The sequence below is a fragment of the Hyalella azteca genome, unplaced genomic scaffold (assembly GCF_000764305.2).
Source record: "Hyalella azteca isolate HAZT.00-mixed unplaced genomic scaffold, Hazt_2.0.2 contig5880, whole genome shotgun sequence".
Classification (NCBI taxonomy): Eukaryota; Metazoa; Arthropoda; class Malacostraca; order Amphipoda; family Hyalellidae; genus Hyalella; species Hyalella azteca.
Window position 1 is genome coordinate 522961 of NW_025936059.1, and position 20690 is coordinate 543650.

General features: G+C 40.1%; 1 protein-coding gene across 2 annotated transcripts in view; it reads left to right on the plus strand.

Annotated features, from left to right (window-relative positions):
• Nucleotides 1-14070, plus strand: part of LOC108665915 — a 29660-nt gene extending 15590 nt beyond the window's left edge. For both annotated transcript variants that reach the window (XM_047880672.1, XM_018152715.2), the window contains exons 2-6: nt 7766-8203; nt 8998-9571; nt 9976-10061; nt 11081-11205; nt 11572-14070. In XM_047880672.1, coding sequence (XP_047736628.1) covers nt 7867-8203; nt 8998-9571; nt 9976-10061; nt 11081-11205; nt 11572-11775 — 1326 coding nt within the window. In that variant the 5' untranslated portion in view covers nt 7766-7866 and the 3' untranslated portion in view covers nt 11776-14070. The remainder of the gene's footprint in view (nt 1-7765; nt 8204-8997; nt 9572-9975; nt 10062-11080; nt 11206-11571) is intronic.
• The last annotated feature ends 6620 nt before the right edge of the window (nt 14071-20690 follow it).

Sequence of the window (20690 nt, forward strand, 5' to 3'; positions counted from 1 at the left end):
TTTCATTATCCCCTTATATAGTTGATCCAAGTGCTGAAATTGTTTAGTGTACTAGACTGTTCAGTGCAAATTCTCCCTAAGGGCTCTTGGCCATTACTTTCCCGAGTACTACACTGAAAACAGTTTTTCCATGCCTCGGCGTGCCCACAAACTGTCTTTCCAACGGCACGTGTGCCGAACATTTTTGGTGTCAAAGCCGTATGCGGCCTATAATTGTTAATTTCATTATTAATAATAGTAATAATTACATTAATATATAAAATAATATTATTAATATTTAAATATCAATATGAGTTTGTATTATCCACGCTTTATCTTCTTTCGTGATTCTCGCCTTTTAGGATTGTTTATGGGAAGTGTTTCGAGGTCTCCCAGGGGCGGTGTTTCTTGCTGGCTGGCAACCCACGCGCCCGTGTGTGGCAACAAAGAGACGAATGTTGTTCTTACTTGTCCCAACACACCTTGTAATTTATGCGGCAGATTAGCATTCCAGCTCTCATGTTCTTCTCACGTAAAGAAAACTAGTATTTTTCTCAGTTTAGAGGCAGGTGTAAGCCATTCATTCACGCGATATCCAAAATACTGATACGGTAGCAAACGGCATTGCGAAACATGACGCAGGTATATAAATATTTTATCTACACAGAAATACCTACATAGAAAGGCAGCTACAACAATACTGAACAGGTAGTTTGTTAATTGTATAAATTATTCAATCTCTTGTAGAACTCCCGTGAGCAAGATTGCTTTATTATTAACTTTGAATGACAGCGAAGCGCTCCAAGTGACAGTAAGCGAATGCTCTGTATGGCTCTCTATACTGACGCTGTATTGAGAAGCCCACGAGTGCAGTCCCCGCAAGTTTATGGCTTCTTTTACACGGATCTCATTCTATGTGCATAATACATACAATACAAGCATCAAATAATGTAACCAACGTTTACAATATTTAACATCAAATTACTTTGAAACCACTTGATGGTTTCAAGGAAAATCTGTCTCAACGAACGAATTGAGTTTTGACATCAAGAAACAAGTACATATTCGTTGTCATTTATACAACTTGGATTGTGATTCTTGATGCCTGTGCCCAAAACTGTACACATATTAATTAAATGCGCACCTCGTGTACGAGTATTTGTCTTATTTTTAATTTCAAACGGGATTAGCTGATTAGGAGTTAGGTTCATTTAGCACTTGCCAATGAAGCCTGGCAAATAAACTGCGAGGCATCAAGCTCGGTTGCGTACCCGTACTGTTGAAACCAAAAATTTCAGACTTTCGTAACCGTAATTTCCGGGAACCTCCAGCTTCAATTGCGTTGCACACGATTGACGCAAACTTCTTCACATATTGCGTTGATGGTTATCTGTTAACTGCGAAATTCCTGGTGGTCAATGGCCAGATAGGACGGCTCTGATGGTTAGGTATCCGAAGCTAATGCGTTAATGATAAATTTCCAGTAAATAGACCAAAGAGTTTTGTTGGGGGACAAGAGCGGTACGTGACATCAACAAGCGTGACGCGATGAAGCATTTCTGTGCTATAGGAGAAATTTCGTTTCAAACGAAGTATCGGCCTTTAAAGTCCTAAGACTCCTTAATGCCCCCCACAGCATAGCTCCTGTGAACGCTTTTGTAACGCTTTTCTTCAGAAGTGACGCAGCCATAAGCGCCTTACGACGTCCGTTGAGAATATTGTCACGGCTTCACATCTAGGAGAGATGATCGTTACCGCTCTCCCTAAATGAAAGTATTCCCGCATTAATGCGATTGTTTTTATATTAATTTAATAATTTTTGTTTGTAAACCGAAACACCTTGGCGATAGACAGCAGAAGGTTAATGAAGCACAGTTGACTAACGATTGATAGCGGTTTGTTGGTCATTCGGTGCTACAAGGAAAGTTCAGTATAGATGCAGATAGTGCGCACGCTGGAACTCGAGGTAACATGTTGCACGCAGACATGACGGATGTCGATGCTTCTGCCAATTGCTTGGTGATCACCATGCAGACGCTGGTTTCTAAGTATGAAGACGAATGATTATTTCAACGGCCATTTGCGAAAGAAAAATTCCTGAATTTTTAAAATCGAGCCTAGTTAGAATTTGTAATAGCGTTCAGCAAGTGGAGCTCGAATTAGAATGTAAGAAAAAAGTATTCTGTAAATCCACACCATTACACCAAACACGATAAGAAGCACGTTACGAGTGTGCACTTTAATTTACCAAAAAGTAGAGGTCATTATAAGTAAGTATGTTTCATTTTATTCTTTGATATGTTTAAAATATTTCTTATTTCCATGCTAAAATTGATTCAAGTTAGGAAATTACTCTTTCCGTTTTAAGTAAAAGATATCACAAGCTCTATTGTTTAGAAGAGCTCCCTGACGCGCGGCCCTAACAGTTAAAGCGGCGGTGTGCACGATAAGCCAACACTTTTAACAGTGCGGACTCCACTCCCAATAGCCATTCCAAGGAATTAAACAGCATGTTTATCAGCACAAAAGGAAACTGGTATCAAGGTCTCCTAAGCTTACAAATTGGACTGCTTCGCAACCTTCTAATTGCACATGATTTGTGTGCTACATCCTTAATCGTTTATAGACACAATAATTGCATTATTCACGTAGAAATATCAATTAGAAATGATAAGAAGAAGAATGTAAGCTGCAATGCAAAAATTACGATGTTCAGGCAGGAATATCGATAAGATCAAGAAGAATGTGAGCTGCAGCACAACAATCACGCTGTCTTGGTAGGAATATCATTAGGAAGAAGAGTGCAAGCTCATGGCAGCAAAGGTTCAACTGCCTGGGCTGACGCGGATCAAAATGTATCGTTCATTATGAGGCGATGATGCTATTCCTACAACGTCGTAAACGAAAGATCTTGTCAAGCCTTTCCTCGTTTGAATGATGTGCATTCATTACAAAGGAAACCTTACAGATCAGTTGTTGCAGCCTGGTATGAATGACGTCGGTAATCTCGATGCACAAACGTATCACCATTGGCGACTCCGAACATAGTTTGGTTCATCGGAGTTCAAATATTGAAAATGAAAAAAATTATCGTTGATGAACAATGAACTATAATCTTACGGCCACTCTTAATTACCCAAGCATTTTGATGAACTGTTGTATAATAGAATATAATCAAGAAAAATATAGAAAGAACTAATTTCGCAAGCACAAACAAGATAGTTCCAACCCAAGAGCATAGGAACTAGCAAGAAAGTTCCGAGTTCTTCATTGTTGCTGGAGTCGACGCAGTAAAACAGGGAGGCTCCGAGTTCAACCACGAACAATGGCTGGCATACGCAAACAAAACCTCATGTGCCACAAGCCGCCTCTTTTCGTGGGTACATACTTGTTTGCTGCCTGTTTCTTCAAAAGTCTTCGTCGGCTGATTGAGGCCCAACTGTAAGCCGCGCTTCCCTAATATTTATATCTAATTCCGTATGTAAGAACTGTTTGAGTTCAAACAATTTACAAACTAAAAATTTTGCTGTCAGCGCCAGAAAATGAGAATCATCTGGTATTTATCAGCTATTGGTGACGTAAAAGTAGTTCGGAGCACTCGCTGACCTGTCACAAGCGTGGAAACCATTCCAGTGCAAGCTATACAGATGCGGCGGCAGCAGCTAAAACAGTGCAGAGTGTAGCAACGGCTCAGCGCTGTAGAACAAACGTGTAGCAACGGCGCAGCATTGAGGTGGTTTCGAAATTTCTTTCAATGAAGCGACTTGAGGTAAATTTCTACTCACGAATCTCCGAACTGTTTGAGTTAGATAATTGTAACGAAGAAACTTTTACCCAAGCTCTCTGCAATCGGCATCTCGACATTTTTTTGCGAAAGAAGCCTTGGCTTAAATCAAGATAAATTGGTTTCTTCGTGATTCGGGTACCTGCGGAGCAATCGGAACCTGTGTTCTCGCGAGTGCGTCATCTCATTCCACAGCAATCAACTTCTGAAAAACCTGTAATGAATCCACAGGCATCTGCATCTGTTGGTGTCCAGCCACTAGATCTTGCGTGGCCAGTTGACTACCAATGCCATTAAAGTGTCCAATTGACCACGAATGTTTGAGTTTGAGGCAAGAGAAACGATCCAGAAGCGTAACATGAGGCCTACATAACCGTCAATTAACGTTGAAATTCATCTTTGTATTATGCTTAGAAACGAAAATCGAGTCGTCTTAGATTTACAGAACAAAGGAACCACGGTACATCACCACTACGAGAACAATGTTTGATGAACCTTCACAAACTTTAACCGCTCGCACGAATTCCAGCACAACCTGTATACGATTTTAAGCTTCCCAGGTAAAGTTGCGATCCGTCGTGTAGATCTACGCGCTGCCGCTCGCCTCCTCATGCCATTGAAAGTTTGTAGGCCTAAGTCGCCTGAGGCGCTCAATAGACCGGCCTTTATTCATCAAGCTGAGCCTGCCGGATGCCAAGACGTCGAGCTTGACAGCCCAGCATCGGCTCGCAATATTGTGAAATTTTAAAATGTTTTTATAATGAGTTTTTATTCATTTTCTTGGATATTTTTTAATAGTGAAATAAAGATTATGATGTTTGCATCCTTTTGTAAGAATAAATGTTGAGTTTTTTAAAACCTATCATGGCCCTTGTAGAATATAGGCATGAGACAAAGGTGCCATGATAAGAATTTCAAACATGACTTAATTGAGAGTAACATAAACTTAACAAAACATGAAAACCTTCTCAAAAATATATTCCAAGCTCAACACAAACTCCGGAAATGAATTATTCTATGTAGGGAGGAATTAAGCAATTTTTAGCTAAACCCGAGTCATTAACGACTTTCCTGTTGGAGCCATTTTGCTGCTCGGACATACCTGTCGATCCTCATGATAGAAGTCGCTTCTACTCTCACCTGCTCTTCATCAAGTGCCGCACTGACGGTTTTATTTAGCGTTGGCGGCTTAGACGCACTAAGGTCATAGTGTCACGTAGGTACGAGTCATAGTGTCCAACGAGTGAACACTTATTGCGTGTAGCACTGATAGATCATTTTTCCGCGTAAAACTGCGTCATGACCAAACTAGGACAAGAAATGTGTCTCTGTTCGAACGAAGTCTCTCAATTTTTCTTTATGCAGGTTACGTTCTAGATTTGTGACGGGAATGTTTTATTGAATGGGCTTATTTGCATTTTGCCGTAATGGTTTCTGGTATTGTTGCAAGATTTATGAAGGTTACTAAGCATGCGTACCGCGGGTCGTTACTAAGCATGCGTACCGCGGGTCGTTACTAAGCATGCGTACCGCAGGTCGTTACTAAGCATGCGTACCGCAGGTCGTTACTAAGCATGCGTACCGCAGGTCGTTACTAAGCATGCGTACCGCGGGTCGTTACTAAGCATGCGTACCGCGGGTCGTTACTAAGCATGCGTACCCCGGGTCGTTACTAAGCATGCGTACCGCGGGTCTTTACTAAGCATGCGTAGCGCGGGTCGTTACTAAGCACGCGTACCGCGGGTCGTTACTAAGCACGCGTACCGCTGGTCGTTACTAAGCATACGTAGCAGGGTTCGTAGCCCAGCAAGAGACGCAAGGGCTACGTTGTTTGCCCAGGTTCGGCTGTGTTGTTCTACGAGGCCGCAAATGTGGCGGTGTGGCGTAAATGGGTTTGTGTGCCGCGCTTAATCCCCTTACCGAGCCCGTCGTCCTCGCGTCGAAAAGTGCCTCACGATGGCAAAGGAATTGGGAAAAAAGAGAGCAAAACGAATCGTGAACAACATTCTTGTTACCAAAATGTGGAGGCACGGTATTACAGTGAAACCGAATAGAACTGGAGCTAAAAATAGGCAACACTATGTTATTTGTTCGCTGGGGAGTACTGAAGCTCTGTCTAGATAGCACGATATGTTGCACTCACGGCAGAAAGATCTAAAGCTATATTTAGGCTGCACAACTTTAAATGTCTGCCGTACAAAAATATTTCTTTTCAGGAAAAAGACGATGAATCCAGCAGCGGTATCTTGACGCGCGCTTAGCGGCGGTGTAGTGTCAGTCAGCAGTGGCAGGTCTCGTGTGGTTATCACTTTTATCTCGGCTGTACACAAGTCGCCACTCTCCCGCTCCTCTGTGCTGACACTTTCCTCAATTATCATGGACCATTTACGTACCACGGCTTTTGTAACCATGACAAAGAAACCTGCATCCAACTATTCACTGCCAGATTGTCACCCGCAATTATACGTACGAAATAGATTCGATCTACGAAAAAGTTGTGGAATCCGAGTAGTAAACGATATTTTGATATTAATTACCAGTAGATTTGTCGGATAGTGTAAAATCGTATTCAAAAATCATGTCTGAATAATCGTTCTGTTGTTGGAGTAAGTAATAATTTGTCTATTGGAAGAAAGCAGCGTTACGGAACTTCGGATTAACCGTCAAGCCCCCGGAAATAATCCTCTATGGCCGCGGTTTCACGCTCTGGTGGCATAGGTACAAATGCATCTACACTAGGCTAGGTACGATCTAACGTTGCAAAATTATGCAGTCTAACGAGGATTACACAGTCCTGCTTCTAACGCCGAGATACGCGCCACTTCACCTGTCTGTTAAAATATCTACTCGTCTATATACAGCGTCTGTTTCACTGCCCACGTAATCTGTTACATGAACGTCATCGCTCATTCGGTACACGTATTCCTTTTTTAGCGCATTTTCTCATTTATGGAAAAAATGCACTATTGTGCTCGCCATGTCCGTCTGTCTGTCTGTCCGTCCGTCCGTGATCTCAAGTTTTCGTCGACGAGAAAATGCGCTCTCTGTCACTCACTGCAGTGAGTACTGAGTTATATTTTTTTCACTCTTTCGCATCTCAATTTTCCTCATCCCTCTCCCCACTACCATCAGTCCTCTCTCCGAACCCAAGTCATTGATGGCGTTGGCTCCCAGTAATTGATTCGTTCCGTGCACAATTGGATTACTAATTTACGTGATGCGTGTTGTCTACCTAAACATGAACTTGGTTAATGTGTTGCGTAAAAATTCGTTCTTTGATATATGTGTTATGTTTTCGTGTACGAGTATCATGTCTTTATTCATTAATACATTCATCTTCATTCATTCATGCATAAGTTTTCATTCATTGATACGCGTTAATTTATGCATTGACACTTGAGTATTTATTCATTTATGCATACGTCTTTAAATGATGTTTATTATTGATACATACATATTTATTCATTGATATTTACATTTTATATATTGAATATTCAGGCACGCATTTCATTCTGTGAAGATCTTGTTTATCGAAAAAATTGTTTCGATGGATTTGATGTAATGTCTTGTTATTACTGCTATAGGAATATTTTTCACTGTCTTAGTAACATGAAATAATTTCAGTAATTAAATAATAAAAATATGCAATTTTACTGAAAACATGCAAATCTCTTTGGTCAACATGCAGTGCTATCATGTCACCCTGCAATGCTATCATGTCACCCAGCAGTGCTATCATGTCAACATGCAATGCTATCATGTCAACATGCAATAATATCATGTCATCTATCATCATGCAATGCTATCATGTCAACATGCAATAATATCATGTCATCTATCATCATGCAATGCTATCATGTCAACATGCAATAATATCATGTCATCTATCATCATGCAATGCTATCATGTCACCATGCAACAATATCATGTCATCTATCATCATGCAATGCTATCATGTCACCATGCAACAATATCATGTTAACATGCAGTTGTGTCCGGCAGGCGGTTTATAGGCGGCCACCATACCGCCGCCTGCGCTGCGCGTGGCCAAGCGACGCAGCGGCCGACGCCGCCATGTTCCCCTGACCTCCCCAACCCCCCATATGTCGTCCACCACCCCCTCCCCCCCATACCTGCCACCCCAGCCTCGGGATGCCCTGCCGCTACTCAAGCATCTCCCCAACGGCACTCGGGCGGGGGGGATGGTCCGTTCCCCCACCACTCCCCCTCTCAACGCTGCTCTCCCCCACCACACCCCCCACTCCACTCTGCAGTCCTCGTCCTCGAACCACTCGTCCTCCAGTCAGGGAGGGGGGAGGGGGGTTAGGGCACTAAGGGGGGGAGGTCGTCCCCCGCCGGGACACGTTCTTAACACGTCAGCGCTGTCCTTCAAGCCCTCCCTGGGGGGCAACAGCGGCTCCGTTAGCCCGACACACACGGGTCAGACTTCGTTACTAATTAATACCGTACTAAGAAATATTACTAACAAATGATCAACGATAAAAATTATTATCAACAAATAATTAATACTAAATATTAATAAAAAATAATTAATAATACTAAGTATTATAAACAAATAATTAATAATACTAAATATTATAAACAAATAATTAATAATACTAATAAATACCACTAACAAATAATAAATAATACTAAATATTATTAACAAATATTTAATAATACTAAATATTACTATCAATAATTAATATTAACAACACTGGTTGACATACTACTCATAAATGAGCATATTTAGTTCGCCTTTGAATGGCTGTTGTTACCCGCAATAAAATGTCAATTTGTAGGTTTTCTTATATGTTAGCGTGAAGATTATCAGCTAAGGCTTCTTGGTTCAGATTTTACGTACCCCGAGCTGTGATTTTAACTGGTTATACTAATTAATGTTATTAATTCATCGTCTTCTAACGCATTTTTTATCGATATACCTATTAGGTGTTGTTAATTAATGCTCTCAATTTGTACTATTTATCAATGTTACATGATATTTTCGATGTTGATCTTATTATTCGGTTCCAATAATAGATGATCTTATTATTTGGTTTCAATAATTGATGATGTTATTATTCGGTTCCAATAATTGATGATGTTATTATTTGGTTTCAATAATTGATGATGTTATTATTTGGTTCCCATAATTGATGATGTTATTATTTGGTTTCAATAATTGTTGATGTTGATAAAGGCAGCATCATAACTGAACTCACACTTGCCCCCAGGTACAGGCACCCGCACCACAGGTCTCGACCAGTCCCGCGACAACTCTCACCTCACGGACCTGTCGCACATCTCCCGCCTCACGCCCCTCTCCAAAGCCCATCACCTCCACCACCATCATCACCACCTCACCAACACTAGCAACACCAGCAGTATCAACAACACAACTACCAGCATCAACGGCGGTATCTACCCTCCTCCCATGAGGAATGGGGTTCTTAAGAACGCTTCCCCGAGTTCTGCTGCAGGACTTTTGCCGCGTATCCTGCTCCCTGGCAGAAGGATATCCTCCTCATCCAGAGGGCTTCTCCAAACCCTAGGGTTCCTATGTCTGACGTCGCTGATCATGGCGTCGCTGGCGCTCACGTTCCTCTTGGAACTCATACCTAGTGATGGCCTCACTAGTGACGCTAGTGGTAGTAATTCTAGTGCCGTGCTGCCCTACAAGGTGGCTCGTGACGTGAGCATTCCCCTGGCGGCAGTCACGCTGTCGCTGGACCTCTTCTGTCTGCTGGTCTGCGCCGCGCAGTTCATGTTCGCGCTCAAGCTCCAGCAGACAGCTGGCGGCGAGGACAGGTGGGGCTGTGGTGGGGTGTGTGATGTAGTGTGTGGTGGGGTGTGGTATGGTGGGACGTGTGGTGTAGTGGGGTGATTTGGGGTGTGTAGTAGTGTGGTGGAATGTGGTGTAGTGGGTTTGGTGTGTGGTGTGTGGGGGTTGTGATGGGTTTGGCGTGGTGGGGTGTATGGTGATGAAATATATATTGAGTGCAATCTAGGGGTGGGGAATATATTGTATGACGTATAGAGGAATAACGAGAATATAATATTTGATGTGTCGAGGTATATGTTGAGTGCAATGTAGTGGTGAGAGATATCTTGTGTGATGTGGTAGTGATGGATATGTTGAGTGTGATATTGTGGTAATTAAATGTGTTGTTAATATTGTGATCACGTGACTGACTGCTTCTCCTGCCCTGCAGAGCCGCGCACTACCTGCGCCAGTCGTCGGTGTCGCGCGTGTGCGCCGTCACGGGCTTCTTCCTCTCCGTCCCTCTCCTCCTCACAGGTATGGGCCCTCCTCACAGGTCTATTTCCCCATAAGTATGGGCCCTTTTCTCAGGTCTAGGTCCTCACAGGTATGGGCCCTCCTCACAGGTATGGGCCCTCCTCACAGGTATGGGCCCTCCTCACAGGTCTATGTCCCCACAGGTATGGGCCCTTTTCTCAGGTATAGGTCCTCACAGGTATGGACCCTCACAGGGATGGGTCCTTCTCTCAGGTAAGTTTCCTCTTTAAGATTGCATGTCACAAGGATGAGTAATTATTACCCCGTGGAGATAAAGGTGCTGGTTGCCCAATAAGGGAGAGGGTGCTGAATCCTTTCTGAGGCAGAGGGTGTTAAGTACCTCATGAGACTTAAGGGAGATCGTACTGAATGCTTCATCAGGCAAAAGGAAAAGATACGAGAGTATGACTGAGCTCATTACCTCATGAGAGAGAGTGCCGGTTACCTTATAAACTTGACGATGCAAATTAATTCATAAATGAATATGAGATTACAATTAGACAAAACCAAAAATTTCACAAGAGGTAAAATTGACTTTACTCGCAGCGTACCGTGATGCAGTGTACTGCAGGGCATTGAGTCTCATGCTGTGTTGTGTAGTGCAACTACATCAGTTCCATTGCTGCTGTCTGACCATTGGCTAACATTAACATATCTTAGTCTGGGTACTCGAAACGAATGGTATTGAAATAGTTAATTAGTTAATATTTAATTCATCCTCTGGAATAAGGAATAAGAAGTACCGATAAGAGATCCTTCCTAAGTAGATTGAACCGAGCCTCATTAGGCGTCGGCTGTAACTTGTGCCATAATTGGGTGTCAATTTGGTTCGGCTCTTGACACGGATTATCAGAAATTTCGATCTGAAGGATCACACTGCTATGACTGATCAGGTACATGAGGGGAAATACAGAATAAAATGCGTCTTGAGCCTGCATTGTAAAATATCCTCGTGCAAGCAAATAAAAATGTTGTGCACGTGTTGAAAAATGTTCGTTTTGATACGTTGTTTGTTGCAGGCGTGTTGGTGCACACGTTGCTGGTGCTGCGCTCCATTCCTGCCACGATCATGTCTGCCTTCATCGGCGCCGGCATCTTGCTGTGTGGCGTGTCTATGATCCACAATGTGGCGGTGTGGCAGAGGGTGGGTTTCTGGTTTTGTAGAAACCGATAAATTGTCCACCGATGATACCACCTAACGATAATAAAGAATATTTATGAAAATACCTCTTGAGAATTTGGTAAAACTTGGCGCATTTTGCATTTGCTTGTTCTGGATTTACACCAGAAAATAAGCCTGAACAAGCAATAAAATACCCAAAATAGAGACGCTTTTCTTGTATACATGCGGGTTGCTAGAAAAATTACTTTTTTATTCAGTAATGCACTTGGAAATAAGCTGCATTCAAATGCATGATGCGTGCAGGCCATTTTCTTCACCGTTTTTGAATAACATAAAAACACAAAGTAATTGTATAATTTTCGATAACTTCTTCATTATATTTTACAGCACAAAAGAAAGTCTACGGCGCGTGAGCAGCTACAGCAGTCGCTGGTAGCCTCCTCCCCCTATGGAGGTCATCGTAGCAACGGGGGAGTACAAATGAGACCTCCGTCTCACCCCCTACACAGCACCTCCTCCCCACTACCCCCCACCACCGTGGACCTCTCGGCAACCATGCACCCAACCCACGAGCTTTCTACCCTCGTCTGATCGCAACATCTATTCAGGATATCTTTAAGAGTCTTGCGACGCAAAGCCACAAAGTATTGAAGATCATAAAAAAATTTGAAGTCCTTAGGAAAACATTGCAAAAAATTCTTTATTTGGCATGAACTTGATTGTGGTGCAACGTTCTACGCCAGAATACTGGTATCTGCACGGTATTCACGGTTTGCGATTACATATTACGAGCTCCCGATACCAACACAAAGCTGACGCCGATGCAAGAATTGCTGCGACTAGCGAGCAGTTCTTCTAACTTATTGAGTTTTACTGTAAAAAGCTTGCTTATACTAATTATAAAATCTAAATTCTATGCATGGTTCGCGTGAACCTTAGACATATTATGAAACAATGGAAACACTATCGAATTTGGTTCACGCGTTGACGTAAATTTGCAATTTGTCATTTGCGTGGAGTGTAAACTTACACTTGATGGCTGATTTATGCGTTAGCTTCGTAGAGGAAAATTTAAATTGATGATTTGACAAGTGCTCACTGTTGCTACAAGAAATTTTTTTATGGCTTTTGTTGTTCTCACCAATGAAAGTTTTTCGTGCAAGTGATTAATTAACGAGATCAAACTTTGCTCCTTCTCCGATGCATTTCAAAGAAAGAGAAGTTTGGTAAATTATGGAGCCTCGTACGGTTGTCAGAAAAAGCAAGCTACACCAACCGCAGGGTCCCGTACGCTCTGAAGACATGCGTCTCATTGTGTAGTTGCTCTTCAAGTACAAAGACTCAGTGTGTGTATGCTTCTATTTTTGCAGGAGGAATTTTATTCATAATTGAAATGTTTTCTGGATGTTAATATGATAGTGAATTAGGTACTCAATTATTTATCATGTTGAATACTGAACATGAGAATTTCCTGATGAAATTGTGAAGCTATACAACAACCGTCGGTACGTTCCAATAACGCCTCTACGACTGACATATGTTCCCTTCACTGAAATGTGGTTTAATAATGATAGTCTTTAACATAGTACGGCACACAAGACTTTTGTGGTATCCTACATCCTTGTTACTTAAGCTCCTAGTTATTGCCAGATGCTTCAATGTTTCGTGTATGGCCCGCATCACGGAGACGTATAAAGACCCTAGAGTTGACTTTACCATTATTTGGAATAAGTACTATTCAAAGTAAACACATTTGTTAACGTGAACCGTGTTCACTAGATATTATTACTTGCATAGCTAAATGATGCTGTTGATAACTCTCGTCATAGCTTTCTCGGAAGCTATGAGAAAGCTGAATCTTTACCTCTCCACATTTTAAGTAATGTTGAATTTGAGGTTTGATTTTTTTTTCTATAGCCTACTTCAAAGTTGTATTCAAGATTTCCTTGTTAAAAGTCAGCTAAACTTGTCGTGAACAAAATATTACTGCAGAGTCTTCAATGCTTCCAGATGTGCGTATTGACGTCACCACGAACTGTATTATGAAAATTTTGATTAACTCTAGAATCTCAAGTTATGAGTGGTAGTCAAAATCATTTTAAGCAAATCAATTCGGTTATCGAATAACGTGCATAGAGCGTGTTCGGCAGCTCTTAGTTTTCATAGTCATCCTTACGATTTTTAGTCGGATTACAGGTCGTCTCAAGATGTTTCATGCATTGTGATAACAATTACACTAGACTAGAATAATGCGATGCTGCAGCTATCATATTATATCATAATATATTATATCTTGCAGCAGCATGTTCACAAATTACATCCCTTTTTAGATCATAATCATCATTTGTAAGCGCCTACGTTTGCATAATATGATTTTTTGCTACAACAACCATGACTACTACATATCATACCCGAGTATTATTGTTTGGATGGGTGGATATGGGGCTCTACTCTACATAATAGCAGCGAGGTGTATGTAACAGTTGATTGTGTTAAGTATGATTAGAGTTCTGTCATACTTGACATTGATGAAGCAACGATTTCAGAGGGCTATTGAGAAAGAAGACTGTTCACAGAAATGTAATTACGTACGTGTGGGAAGATGTTGCAAGCTATTTCAATATCATTTAGGAGGTCAGAATATAAGTGTACAAATCTTATTTTACTTTAAGGTAACGTGAAACTGCCATTTATGTACATAATTTGAGGCATCTCTACATTTGTTACTGATGTGCATTCAGATCTTCAAATTTATTCTGTCTGCGCGCTTACTTTCCACAGTAATGAATAAAATTCTTATCTTTAGCACTGAAGTATTTATAGGTGTATATAGTTGTTATTGTAATATTTATATACACTGAATTGAGTAAATGCAACTGTTACATTTGTTCACTTTGTCAAAAAACCCACAACGACATGTCAAGCAAGGATTAATTATTAATGAAATTGAGCGTGATTGCAGTATATTAACCATTATAGGAATTACATAATTACATTCTATATAAATAAATACACAGAAAAGCCTTAGATCATGACGGAATGTAGTGCGTTACTTAGCAAACAGACTATGAATAGAAATTCTTCAAACAAATAGTTACCCAGATGTTTGATGAAATATCAACTTTATCTTATACGACATTCAAAATTTTCTAAAGGATGATACCTACTTCTGTACACGTACATAATAATAAAAATCACGCATTATGAAAGATTATAGTCTTCAAAGAGTAGACTATGAAGAGTCTGCAAGCAACCGACTATTTTGTTACTGAAATAAAAGCCATGCTCGTATATATACAGCCTTTTTTTCACCACTAGAATATAAGAGAGGAAGAACAATATAGAATTGATTCATTTCTCTTTGAAAGATGCTGTAGTTTTTGAACCAGAACACAAAGGCATGTTATCTTCAGCAAATGCTTGGTATACATAACTTGCTATGACTAGATTAACCGCTATCACAGCAGCAACTGCTCCATAAATGTACCCCTCTTTATGGGTCATCTCCAGATCATGCTGGATAAAGTTCCTGGTTTTGAAATATGCCAAAAATGGAAGTGTGCACATGGCTACAGTATGGATGAAGAGCTTCAGCAAGACGCGTGGTTTGGCAGGTTCGGTGTTTTCTGTAGTCGGAACCAGGCAGGGCTTGGAAGGCATCACTCTCTCAGGGGTTGCCATGATAATAGCTGGAACAGAAGTTCATATGAACAGCTAAATTGACTAGATCAGTTTTCAATTTCTTAGATAACTTAAGTGCAGTTCAATTTATAGTAGTTAAAGTCTGGTTTGGATGAGAATTGTAGTTTAACATTGTAACTGGAGAGATTAGACTCCCCTGTGACTTTGTACAAGGGCAAAAATCTATTCAAATACCAAAAACATGTAGAGATGTTTAAATAATTAGGTTGTTAAAAATTAAATAACCACAGTTACATTCATCAACTTCAACACAAGCAAGAACTAGCCAGATTTAAGACAAATGGGACATCTAACAAGTACCGGTACTGACTTCCAAACAAGACATTTTTGTAACTAATTAATGAGGTTACAAAATTAATTCTATATTTTTAAGGCAATTCTTTGGTAGGAAAACTACACATCTTGCTTGAGTCTGCTTTTCTTTATATATTTTAGGTAAATCTGTAATAGTATAAATCAATCCTGCAAAAATAAAAAGAAAATTAGATTAGAAATAATCTGGCTCCAAAAATTGCATGAAACCTCTACTCATGGCTCAAAAGTAGATATTTTGTACACTCAATTTCCAAGAGAGCAGCAACACTCATTACTATTAGGCAGTTGTTGATAAACAAAATGTAAATATTTTGTTGATAAACAAAATAGGCAGTTGTTGATAAACAAAATGTAAGAATGAATAATGTAACTGTGCCAAAAGACTGTAATATCAAGCAAAATTTCCCTCAATTGCTGGTAGTCCTGGTACTAATGATTATTTCAATGGTTATATTTTGAAAAATTATTTAGGAGGAAAATATCAAGGTTTTCTTAATTTTTGCAGAAAAAAGTTAGACAAAGGCACAGGATTAGGTAATAATATTTACAGGCACAGCCATTTTTATTCCACTGAGTAGGTAGCGTTTGCATTTCTACACAATTTTCCTGTTGGACTTAGCAGCCAATAGTGCTCATCTCTTATTGCTTAATATGGAGGAATTGGGAGAGATTTATCTATAGATATGAAGTTACAATGAGCATATTTGATAAAAAAAATCTCTAACTGTAAACTGGATTGCATAGTTCCCTTAATAAAATGACTCATCAGTGTCATGTTCAGACAAAGTTCAAAGCATGAAGCCTGTCCACCAAACTGGAAAATTGGTAAGAAGCAACCAGTGAATTGGACAAAAATGATTATGAATTCAGCCAATTTCACCCATTCCTATGACCCCTTCCCACTTTCTTCAGTAAAAAATTTAAATAGACTATTTTCAACAATAATTTTAGAAAAATCACCCATGAAACAATCTTTTTATAAGCAATTTAAGGAATTTTTAATTTTAAAATTTAATTTTAAATTTAAATTTTTTCCTTATTCCTTACATTTTTAATTCCTTAATTAATTTAATGATATTATCAGTGGATATGTATATAATGGACTGAAAATGGAAAGTTCCTGGCCTTTCCTAACTTTCACGTCCTGCTTTCCAATAAGCTATGTGTGCTGGTTAATTTAATACTCATCTAGAATTCACACTGGTCACTGGTCACTAGACTGATCCTGGAGAGTCTAATACTAATAGATGAAAAAATTTTCACAAACTGTTGCCATATTTATTTAAAAGCCTTTAGAATTCAAATCTACAAAATTGCTGAATTCCAACAGACCGACACTGTGTGTGTCATGTGACTAAATGCGGCATATTGTGAGACTAATTCCGACAGCACTTCAAAATTGCAATTCATAATTCCAACACCCTGTGTGAGGCTGTGAGCTGTGTCAGAATACGACACCCTGTGTCATGGCTGTGTGTCATAATTCTGACACTATGTCGAAATTAGTTTTTATGTGTCTAAAACCGTCTCTTAAATGTTAAATCAATCATCTATTAATTTATTTACCAATTAAAATTAGAAAATACAAGTATACCTAAAGGATTCCTAATATGTTCACAGACTTATTTAAAAGTCTCAAACCATAATAATCTTTCTACACAAACAGTTTATCACTATTTATACCAGGTACTCAGGTAGGCATGTAAGTCAACTTTCAATTTTTTTAATTAATTAATCCAATTGATTAATGAATTTCAATTTTTTGAGGTATTTTGCACTCACAAGCAAGTTGAGCTCTAAATAAAATACTGACTCAGTTTAGTCTATAGGGTTAAGACGTTACAGCATTTTCTCCAGTCTGTATCCAGACAATCAAATATATTGCTGCTGAATGCTGATTATTGCAATGGAAGTGGTCTCCTTACTCTTAGTCTATATAGCCTAGTCTGAGTTCAAAGACTTAACTTCGTCAGACGTCAAGTAATTATAACTTTCATATCAAAGATTCATGAAAATATTTTTTCATTTCACAAAACGTAACGCAAATTTTTTTTACCTTTTTTATAGGAGAAGGGCGGGGAAACACTCAATTGTCAAAGTTGAAGATGCTGTGGAGACGTGCACTGTACTCTCAACTGTCTCGTGACCAAAGTTCCACTGTTTACAAATAAACGAAGTTACGTTCAAACAGAAATCTTGCTCCAGAAGCAGTTGGTGAGATGCTTCGCGTGAGTGACTAATACGACACTTTTGGCACGAGTTTCGAGTAAAATTTTATTTCAGCCTACTCACGGTAAAATATTAGAAATAATTGCTCGCTCATGAAATTGAAAATATCATTACAACCTAAGCATTATGAAAATGCGCCCTTATATACCTTATATATACGAACGTTTGAAGTTTTGTAGAAGATATCTACCATGGTTGAACTATTAGATATCTACCAAGGTTGAACTATACTACCTAGTTCAACCATGATACCAACAGCCCTGTTGAAATTGACAAGCCAAATTAAATGGGCAGGGAAACTTTGCCGATAATTGACTAAACAACTCGCGAGTGGGGAGAAAGTCAGTTGCGTTTGCCGTGGTAGCACGTGTGTGAATTGCGATCTCTAAACGTCTAAAGTAACCGGTAAATTTGTGACTCAAAGTTTCTTAACTGTGAAGTCACTCACCAATCAAGAATGGGCTCGCAAATGGTCAGATGATGTACAAGAAACAGGAAAAGGGACCTTCCGAAGAAGTTTGGGACCTGAGATATCTTATGTGGACTATGGATCGCTGCCACGCTCAGTTGAATGCGCTGTGTCACGTCTACGCCTTGGGCATGCTGGCATCAATGCTCATCTGGCCAGATTCAATTTAGCTGACTCAAGTAACTGCCTAATATGCAATGTGGAGGGCACAATCTGGCACCTCATCCTGCACTGCACACAATTCATCAACCAGCAAAGAGATTTCCGTACTAGACTGGAGGGCCTTTCTCTGCCCTGGGATCTCTCCTCAGCTCTCGGCGGTGGGGATGCCCCAATGAGGTGACGCACTGCTGCCATCCGACATCTTGGTCAATATTTGCTTAACTGCAACATGGTTACCAGGCTGTAAATATTCTACCAAGCCTAATTGTACCTTTTCTTTTCACAATTTACTGCCGCACTGGCTGGTGGAGGTGCTAGAAAGTAAAGAGATCTAAAAGTGAAGTGAAGTGTCCAAAACCCCATTTGTGCTCAGGCTGGGAGGTGTGCTACCGGCATACCCGAAGCCTACAAATCAATTATAAAAAAAATGGCCCCGTCCACCCGGTCACAGTTATTATCAATCTTGCATGTCAAGCTAAAGTTTGACATGCAAAATAGAAGACTGAAGAACGTCCACGTGATAAAAAACTTTGAAGTTCTCTATATTCTGCTCTTTAGTATGGAATGCTTCCATTCATTCCGAATGATTCAAAAGTTTGCACATTTTACAATGTAACAGGTGCGTTGCCGATTCGGTCATCTGCAGTGCTCCACTGGACTGATCTCTCTTTTCTGGTTAATCTTGCTGGTTGTTATAGCAGTTTCAGCTTTTATTAGGCCATAGGCCTGTTGCCGATTCTTAACATTGCAGAACATCCACAGGCTACAGCTTGTTGCGGTCTCGAACTCATGACTCACTGATTTAAATTCTGCCCCCCAGCCTTCTCGCCCATTCTGACCAGAAACTGGCGCACAGAGCTGGGATCGAACCCGCGCCTCTGTGCGTCAATCTTGGTACTCTGAACTTTAATCACTGGGCCACCCTGCCCAGATTATGGCACACTTCACCAATCACCATGGATGTAAGTAGAAATATGCGATGTAGCATGTAGGCCATAATTGTTTTGTTCAAGGTTTCAGTAGGGCTTTTCCTAGCCAATTTTCGCGAGTTGGTGTAAAAGCTATTACTCTTTTCGTAAGTTCCTTGAAATCCTTATTGAACCAAATAGATGTCACATATAACATGTTGGTTTGAGACCACTGACCAATTGTTTCATGCTTGTCATCTCCATAAAAACATTTGATCTATGTCCCAGCCAATGATCAGATAGATATCTTAGGTCTCGGACAAATTTATGGCTGGACCTGCAGCTGGTCTCATGGCCGGAAAGGTTTTCTTAGTGTTTAATGGGTTTCTAGTTTTTTTTTGTGTTTTTAATGGAACCTGTTTGGGCAGTTCCTAACTGGACCTAACCTGCGAGGTTTTCGTTGATTGGCTAGGCTTTTTCTATGTTTGGAGTCCTGCGGCCATGAGAGATTGGCCTTGGCTCCGGCCGTAAATTTGTCCGAGACATGATATTTTTGTATCCACAGTAAAACAGTATGGCTCTACGTGCAGAAGAATACCATCCAATTCACGTTCTGCTCATAGGGTATACCCAAATCTCACGGTCTCGCCTTTTAAAGCACTTTTGCTCTAGCCAAGTATGTCAACCAAGCTAGGAGCCAATAGACAAGTACATGTCCGGTGCTGAATTCGTTTCTTTCGAGAAATAGCTCATGGACTCGCAATAAAATAAAATGTTAAATTATTAATAATAATAAATTTAGAAAAATTAAAACAATCTAGACATCATTTATAGGTCCAAATAAATGCATACAAGGTCCCAAAAGGATTACTAGAATTTGAGACAAGAACCAACACCAGGGGCCTCAGCTATATACTAAAAAACTACGTTTTAAACCATCCATGCGACAACATTTCGTCTCGCTTCAAGTCACCGACATTTAGAACAGCTTCTCTGATAGCATCGTTGAAGCTCCAAGTATGAATGCCTTCAAGAACAGACTAGATGAATCTATGTAGGAGCATATGTTCAGTCTTGAAATGCCTAGCACCTTACGAGCCTTGCAATTAGTCCAACAGCTATCTCAATCAATTTGTCAGTTTTGGAAAGATCGGGTTCAGATGGCCAGATCCCTTGTTTAATCAAGTCACGAAAAGTATAAGGATCGGTAACAGGCCATGGGCCTATTTCTTTAGTCCCAACACATCTATTCTATTCTATGTGCAAAGTTTTATGGAGCTATGTTCATTGTTATGAGCCTTGCAATAAGTCCAGCAGCTATCTCAATCAATTTGTCAGTTTTGGAAAGATCGGGTTCAGATGGCCAGATCCCTTGTGGAATCAAGTCACCCAAAGTCCAAGGATCGGCAACAGGCCATGGGCCTATTTCTTCAGTGCCGACACGTCTATTCTATTCTATGTGCAAAGTTTCATTGAGCTATGTTCATTGGTTTGAAAAAAAATATCATGCTCACTTCAAGTTTGACACTTAGCCACAGAAATGTTGGTTTCTTCTCTGAACATATAGCCTAAAACATAAACATTGCCGTAACATCACCGACAGAAACATCTCCGTTAAGTAATTAGAAATGTTTATTCAAGCTTACACTCGAATATATATATACTTTAGTTGAGAAACTATTCATGTTCACTGCAAATTTTAGCAGTTATGACCGGAAATG